This window comes from Pelmatolapia mariae, linkage group LG4 (assembly GCF_036321145.2).
Source record: "Pelmatolapia mariae isolate MD_Pm_ZW linkage group LG4, Pm_UMD_F_2, whole genome shotgun sequence".
Taxonomy (NCBI): Eukaryota; Metazoa; Chordata; class Actinopteri; order Cichliformes; family Cichlidae; genus Pelmatolapia; species Pelmatolapia mariae.
Window position 1 is genome coordinate 1,666,560 of NC_086230.1, and position 8,441 is coordinate 1,675,000.

Genomic DNA, 8,441 nt, shown 5'->3' on the forward strand with positions numbered 1-8,441 from the left:
AGGGGCTCCAACTGATAATGAATATAACTACAGGCTTGAAGGTCCTAAAAGTCAGGTATAACAGGAACGGGAACTCAGGACCATCTTGCTGTGAGGCAACAGTGCTAACCACCGTGCCACCCGAGTCTTTATCCCGTTTCACTTTTTTTCACGTCCCGGTTCAAATCATTGTCAATATGAGGTGGTAATGAGCGAGGTACAGCAGTGAGTTGTCAGGGTTTGGGTGTTGGAGATCTTGTCCAAATGAATGAATTTCAGGATGGCAGTGATCGCAGATACACTGCCAGTGCAGTAAACGCATACCTGGATAGAACAATATCAGTCATGGATTGGCCTCCCTAGAGCCCAGACCTCAACATTATTAAAGTACTCTGGGATCATCTCAATAGAGAACAGAACTAAAGGCAGAAACATCCAAAGCTTTGAATGTCCTTCGAGAAGTCTGGAGAACTGTTCCTGAAGATACTTGAATGACAAAGCTGCCTCAGAGAGTTCAGACTGTGCTGAAGAATAAAGGTGCTCTCACGCAATATTCACTTTCACATTCACTGAAATTGTACAAAGTCTGATTGTGCCTTCTATACTGTATTTGCAGGTACACTATAATGCCAAAAGTGTTTGCTCTTCTTCCTTCACACACACAAACCTGAGTGACATCTTTAATGCTCAGGGTTTAACAGGACGTTGGCCCAACCTTTGCAGCTATACCAGCTTCAACTCTTATCGGAAGACTTTCCACAAGATTTAGGAGTGTGTTTGTGTGAATTTCTGATCTTTTTTTCCAGAAGCACATTTGTGAGGTCAGACTCTGATGTTAGATGAGAAGGTCTAGTTAGCACTAACTGATCCCAAAGGTGTTCTGTCAGGACTCTGTGAGAGCTGGTCATGTCCTTCCACTCCAAACTCACTCATTGATGTCTTAATAGACCTTGCTTTGTGCACTTGTGTGGAGTTATGTTGTAGCAGGAAGGAGCGATTCCCAAACTGTTCCCACAAATTGTGAGCATGAAATTGTCCAAAATGTCTTGGTATGCTGAAGAGTTCCTTTCACTGAAACTAAAGGGGCGAGCCCACTCCTGAAAAACAGCATCACATCAGAATTCCTCATTCACCAAAGTTAACAGTTCGCATAATGCAGTCCGATAAGCACAGTCTCCTGGTAACCACCAAACCCAGACCGGTCACTGCAGAGAACACGTCTGCACTGCTGTATAATGCAGTGGTGTGGTGCTTTACAGCACACACACTTTGCAGTACACTGGGTGATGTAAGTCGTGGATGCAGCAGCTCAGCAATGGAAACCCATTCCACGAAGCTCTCTGTGCACTGTTCTTGAGCTAATCCTTTACTATAACAATAATAAACAACTTCAGTGAACAGTCCAAAGATTTCATGGTTAAGGCCCTAATATTGATCCTAGCAACATCCCTAGAAGGAAGATTTCTATACTGATGGCAGTGGGCTCTTCTGAAGGACAACACCCTGATACAGCGAATTGTATCACTGAATCAGTGATATGGACATGAGCACTCACTGTTTTTATGGGGCTCAGGTTGTCATGGAATAAGGTGGGGACCTGTCCTGGTTACTTTCAGTCGCATCTTGTTTGATGTGAAATCCACTGTGAATATGTAAATGTTAGGGTTCCTGCGTCGTTGACCCAGTGGTTTCTGTTTTGTACCCTTTATTAGTGTTCTCTTCTTAGTTTATTTTTGTGAAGGTTCTGGTTTCTGTTTTGCATTTCTGTTTTTCCCCCAGTGGTGTGTGATTATTTAGTTCTCAGGTTCTGGTTTCCTTACTCCCTCTATTCTGTGTCCAGTCTGTGTCTGCCCTGGTCCCACGTCTCTGTTCCCTCTGTTGCAGTGCCTGCTTGTGAGTCTGTGTTTCCTGTTTTACTTTGAAAGTCCGTGTCTTGTGTTAATGCGTCTGGTTTTGCTTCCTTTGTCTTGTCAGCCCTGATTTGTCCCAGCTGTGTTTCCCTCCTGTCTCTCATTCCCTGATTGCTCCCTCTGTGTATTTAAGCCCTGTGTTTCTCTGTGTCTGTGTCGTGATCTACCCTCAGCCTGCCGAGTTAGTTTATTTCGTATTCTAGTTCAGCCAGTTTTCTGTTTTGCCATCCAGCATTAAAGCTGTATTTAAGTTCACCTTTTGTTTCTGTGGGTCTGCACTTTGGGTCCTTTTCCTGCCTGCACACAGCCTTCACATGACAGTAAAGAAGCAAAACTACACACACTGGGTCATTGCCTCACATGTTTCTGTGTTGAATTTCTTCTCATGTCTCTGGTGCTGTTTAAGTGCTCCACAGTGACTTCCTGTGAGGGTTTAAATGGTAGATGGACTCCCTTTCCACTCAGTTTGACTTCTCTGAGTACTTTTTTATTACTAGCCTCATTCATATAAGCACTTTTTCCCCTATGCTCAAGTACTTTTAACTTAGCATCCACACATACAGTACTGTGCAAAAGAAGATCTGTGCTTAGTTCTCCGAGATGTTTGGAACAAACTACCAGCAGAGTTCCTTTAAAAACTGTGTGCACGTGGACCTAGAAGAAGGCAAAGGGTGGTTGCACCAAACACTGATGTCATTTCTCTTTTGTTCATTCACTGCATTTTGTTGATTGATGAAAGTAAATGATTCACACTGAAAGCATTTCCCCGCACCTGCCTAAAACGCTTGCACAGTGCTGTATGTTTGTGTTTAGTTTATCTTCCCAGGAGTAACTCATCAGTATAATTAGAAATGCCTGCTGGAGGAGCCAGAGATCAAGACAGCCCCCTCATTTGCAATCACGATTTCCATACATGACCCTAGAACGTCACGTCATTAGTCAGTATCCACTTCCTGAACACCCTCGTGTACAAACTGTGAGCAGCTCTTGTTTCTTGCTCTTTGAGGGGCTTCTGTGGTAAAATCGCCCCCTGTGAGCAGCACTGTTTGTTGGATGCTGAACAAAAGCTGAACTCGACACCAGTCCGGTCATCAGTTATTCCTTTAATATAAAACAGTAACAGAAAGAATGAGGCCACACCAAAGATGCAATCTGGTTGAAGGACATGTCATCATTGTCACTGCAGTTGTAGATGTCTGTAGAAATCAAATCTATGTTCAACATGTAGCCTAAGACTGAGGTCTGCCTACACAGAATACCAAACACAGTTTTACACAGCTGGAGCTACGGCAACAGGTACACTACTCCTGAACGCAGGAGACACATCAACATGAACCAGGCAATGAGATGAAGATGATCCACGCTGCACCTTCAAACCTTCATTTCTTGTCTTCCATGACAGTGTGAGTAAGGGCGCGAGGGTAGGAAGCATGGCAGATGTTGTGTTAGAGCAAACAAGCAAATTTGTCATGGAGTTTCTGACACAGGGGAACACGCTGTACACATCAGCTTTCCAAGTAACAAGTCCTTCTTTTACGGAGTGGAGATGAGTTTGTGTTTGTCAGGATAGAAAAGAGGTTGGCAAGAGTATTAACAAGGTTTACAGCAGTGACATTGTGGGAGTGTGTGGAGGACTTGGTCATGCAGCTCCACCTGTACCACCTGCTGTAAGAGTAACACACTAGAGAATTGCAGCAGCACTTCTCACAGAGACTTCTGTACATGTGATGTGCTACTGACAGGATGAGACTGAATCAGCAGATCCCACTGCTGAGCCCTGCGAGGAGCATTTGGAGTAATTGGAGGGAATACACTAATTTCATATGCACAAACAGGCTTTGGCATTAAAACGTGGTCAGTCTGTCCCAGTGAGGGTTTAACTGTCGCTGTCGTCGTGTCGTAGAATGGTGTGTTTGCTGCGGACTGTGGTGAAGTGCATGGTGAGGTCAGCTGCTCGTTGGGTGTCTTCTGCCCGGCCCAGGTCTGGACTCAGTCCTCTTTGGCTTGGTGCTGTTCACACATGATGAGGACTGACATCTGGAGCTGATGCTGCATCTGCACTCACCGGTTCTGTAGAAGAGGTGGACAGAAAGACTTGAGTCTATAGCAGTATGGTAATAGGAGGCAGTGGTGCCTGCTGCGAGGGGGAAAGACAACCCTTTGGATAAAGCAATGCAAACACAAATAGAGGTAGGGAAAATACCAGGTCTTTGGTTCAGCTGTGAGCAGTGAGGGCAGCAGCTAGTGGCTCACACTGTCACTGCAGGTCTGAACCACAAGCTGTTGCTTCCCTTTGACCCGTGCTGCGATGCTTCTGTCACAGAGAAGCCTCAAAGCCATGTTTTTGAAAACTTGCTTACACACAAAGTAACTCATTTGAAACAGTGTTGGTTTGGTCACAGCTTGGATTTCAATCTTAGCTGTATTTAAAAAGAAACAGAGCTGAACAACTGAACATGAATCCAGAACAGTTTCACCTTCTAAAGAAACAGCTTTTAATCATCATCACCACTGCCTCCTTTATATCCTGGAACCCTGCTTTCTCTACCTTTGTGATAAAGGAACTTCAGTGGATCGGCCTGATGAGTAAGGATGAGATATTATCCATGTTTCATTGCTCCACTTCAGATCTGCTGCAGAACGATGGACAGCAGTGGTTGCACACTGACTGCTTTAATATATCAGTGCCTTGAGGCTGCAGGCTACATCCACGTCTGTTATACTGTATGAGGTGAAGAGTGTGGAGTAATTTGGCTGGCACTAAAGACTTTGTATATATATTTTATACTGACGCCATTATAGCAGAGTTCTAGCTAAAGGATGGCTCATAATTAGTTCATCAATTCTTAAGCCGCGGCAAAAGAAAACTAATTTTCATCACATTATCTGAAAGTGTTCGCTGTCTTGTTTGCAGTCTGGTGTTTCCACGTAGTGTATAAACACAGTGTTCAGGCTTTTTATTCTGGGTTAGTGAGCTCTGTACCTTTATCAGCTGTGAGAGTACACACCCCCTCCACCAGCTCTTTGGCTTCCACAGCCAGCTGGAAGGCTGGGTCAGGAATTGGTGATGGGATGTCGGGGCTTTCCGTGGCAGGAGATGACCTGTTACTCCTGATATAGACAGACACACAAGCAGAAGGACAATTAGAGCAGGAACTCGACTGCAAAGCTGTAAGGCGCTTGTAAGGTGAAGGTCGCGCTCTCTTACCCCCCTTCTCCAAATAGGCTGGGCGTGGTCAGCACTTTGTGGACGTTCTGTAAAGAGAGATAATGTGACAGCTGTAAGGCCAAGCGCTGGCAGCAGTAACACACACCGGGTCTCTGTGCTGTCAGGATGAAGCAAACCAGAGAGAAGAGCTTGATTGTTGGACCTTGTCAGTTATTGGTGTTATCAGCCACAGGCTGCACCTTCCCCTCGTTGTGTTTTTCAAACTGGTTTCTATGCTGATGACTTTGTGCACACCCCTGTGTCTGATTGGTTCCTGCACCTTGCATCCTTCCACCATCACTGACTGCACCGATGGATATGAGATCAGGTCAGAACAGAATCAATGTTGGAAACATCCACCCATATCCAGTTCTACTAGGACAGATGTTGGTGGAACAGCCTGTACAGCAGCTGGTTTATGGCTGTGGACAGAGCTGTAGCATACTTCCATCACTGGGGGCAGACTGACTCCATCAGGTTATTTTCCTGTCACTAGATTTTAAGACCAGAGCTGGAAATCTCAGAGCCTCCACATCATCTGTCGCACACCATGGAAGGAAACGTTCAAGCCTTTGGTCAAATTATGCAACAGTTATGTACAGCTCTATGCAATTTCCTACTTTAATAATTCTACAGGTTCGCTTAAATAGTCTTAACTGCAAAATAAACCATCACATGTATAGTGGCTGACATGGGTCCCATAATGTGTTTTTCTCTGACATTTACACTTGAATGTTATCCTGGGGGAAAAATGTACACTGAGCTGTTAATACGTTTGAATGACGACATCATTTCTGTATTGGCACTCAGTTACTAACAGCATTTTTTCCTTCAGTCTGTGTGCGTGTGTCTGCAGGGAAGACCATGAAATACAAACAGGTGGCGAGCACATCACTCTCTTGTTGATTAACCACAACTAAAGGGAAAGACGGCACAAACTCCATCCTTATTATCATGGAAGCTAACGTGTGTTTGTTTGACAGTACAATCAGAACAGACGTCTGAGACTATTCTGCAGTTTTGTGTGGATCCTCAGTTATTGATCATCTTCCCTCTAACGTGTGATATTTAACAACACCTTTAGCACATTAGCAAAGAAAGGCTTTGATGGAAAGGGGGCGTCAGCTCCCCTTTCCATCAAAGTGTGTGCATCTCTTATAACAAGTTGTTGGAAAAATAACCAGCGAGAATGTGGTGATTACACTGAATATCACCTGCTTCAGTTACTACAGTTGTGTAGCGAGCTGTTTTCCTGCTTCACCACCTTCACTTTTCAACAACATTGAATCTCTTTGTAGATGCTGACAGTTAACCACACCACGCAGCGCTCAAGCCTTTCATTCAGCTGTGTTTCAGTTTTTATTCATATATTTTTATGCACTTTTTCCTGAACCTGTTAAAAGCTGCTATTTTACAGACACACGGTCTTCAGCTTTGATAACTGAGCTTTTATCAATCAGTATAAGATTATATTCCCCACATTAACACTCTGTAGAATTTGTATTTTTATTTTAATACTTAAGGCTGAATTGAGCGTGTGTTGTGCAAAACAACTGTAGAAAGCTATGATAACACTTTGAGAATAAGAAGCAATGTTAACAGCTTCGGATCACTGTCCTGTCCCAGTTGGGACCGAGGTTTAGCTGTGAGACCAGTACAATACTCTGGTATACAGAGTGGACTCAGTGACTGCAGGTGTCTGCTTCCTGCCTGTTCACAGCTCTGTGTGCATCCAAAGGAACACCAGTCAGAGCGCTACCTGAGCAAAGCCTAGCAGTTTCTTGTTGGAGATCTCCAGATGTTTCCTGCTCAGCTCGGACTTCTTCAGCTGGCAGTCGATAGTCGTCAGCCTCCTCTTCAGCTCGCCCACCTCCTCCTGACAAACACACACCAACACACTCAGCTTGTGTGTGTCATGTAGACAACTCTTTGGGTGCATGAGTGCATCATGTATCATTATACAGTACAATGACCTTTGACCTAATGCCTGAACATATTGGATGTGTAAGATGTAGAGTACTGTGATGATGCATTGAAAAATACAGACAGATGTTCAGACAGCTGTTTCCCCAAATTTCAAGGCTGAAATGAGGTTTTCTTGCTCTCCTGTCAGTGGCCCTGAACAAGGCTGTGGGCCACGACTCTAACATCATTGTACCTGCATGGACTCTGCTCCCCGTCTTTGCTTCTTGGTGGCCAGCTGGCCCTTCAGGTCTCTGATCTCAGCCTCCAGCAGCTGGATGACTTCTTCATAGTCCTGCTCAGCACTGCCGGCCTGCCGATGCACCGCCTCGGTCGCCTGCAGACGACTCTTCAGGCGAGTGTTCTCCTCTACAGTCAGACAGGCTTTCTAGGAGAAATGACAGAAGGATTCACTCACTGCCTTCAGTCTTTGTCCATGTTTTCAGATGATTCAGCTGCCAGTGAGATGTATTTTACATTGCTAAATACAACAGGATGATCATATGAATATGTTATTAGAAATCTTTACATTCTTGGTTCTCATACCTTAAACTGTCCTACGACATGCCCTACCGAGAAGCTGCACAACGACACCATTTCTAATCATTCATCAACTAAAAACAGCCGGCATTATCAGCAGACTCAGTTTGATTAGTTTCACTACAAAAATAATTTCCATACAACTTCAACCCCATCGCCCACGCTCATATCCCACAGTTATAAAGATGTAACTTGAGACACTGCGTGTCTCCACAGGCTGCAGGCTGGCCTCTGACCTCTGAGGTCTTCTGCAACTCCTCCTCGAGGGTTTTCTTGCTGTGTTCCATGTCCTTCAGCATCACCTGCCAAGAGAGGCAGCAGATGAAGTGGCAGCTTCCTGTATGACTGTTAAAGACCCCACCTTTCCATTCAGAGGACAGACACACAACTGTGAGGCGCACGGCCAAGAAAAAGCAGCTAAATCTTGGTGAGGATGGGACGTTAGGCTTCATCTGTGGTTTTCCCACTGAGTGTGTGTTTGTTGGCTAAGTGTGGAAACAGGATTCTTTGTGTTTAGTTTTAAACTGCAAAAAGTATTCTCACTACTTCACTTGGTAGCCAAAGAAATACCACCAAAACGCCCGCTCCACCCCTAGTCTATGATACAAAGAGATGACTGAGACTAAGAGTGTAAATGTGCCTATTAAACCATATTTCTGGGCACTGTTGAAGGAAGCAGGTTTAGCTAGCAATGCCGAGTTAACTCTGAGACGAGGAAAACTCGTGTTTCCTGAACTTTTCTCCGACTCCTCCCATCCTGTTTATTCTCCAAAGTGGCTGTCAGAGCACGGAGCGAATTCAACTGCAGATTTTTAGAAACACTAGAAACAGTTAACCTGAGT

At 44.7% G+C, this 8,441-nt stretch overlaps 1 protein-coding gene across 6 annotated transcripts in view; it reads right to left on the minus strand.

Moving 5' to 3' along the window:
- Positions 1 to 2,972: 2,972 nt before the first annotated feature.
- Positions 2,973 to 8,441, minus strand: part of si:dkeyp-72e1.9 (syntaxin-binding protein 4) — a 73,291-nt gene continuing 67,822 nt past the window's right edge. For 4 of the 6 annotated variants that reach the window (XM_063471071.1, XM_063471076.1, XM_063471077.1 and 1 more), the window contains 6 exons: positions 7,836 to 7,901; positions 7,256 to 7,447; positions 6,857 to 6,973; positions 5,098 to 5,144; positions 4,873 to 5,000; positions 2,973 to 3,959 (listed from right to left, as the gene is read on the minus strand). In XM_063471071.1, coding sequence (XP_063327141.1) covers positions 3,904 to 3,959; positions 4,873 to 5,000; positions 5,098 to 5,144; positions 6,857 to 6,973; positions 7,256 to 7,447; positions 7,836 to 7,901 — 606 coding nt within the window. In that variant the 3' untranslated portion in view covers positions 2,973 to 3,903. The remainder of the gene's footprint in view (positions 3,960 to 4,872; positions 5,001 to 5,097; positions 5,145 to 6,856; positions 6,974 to 7,255; positions 7,448 to 7,835; positions 7,902 to 8,441) is intronic. The other 2 variants (XM_063471072.1, XM_063471074.1) reach the window with 2 other exon arrangements.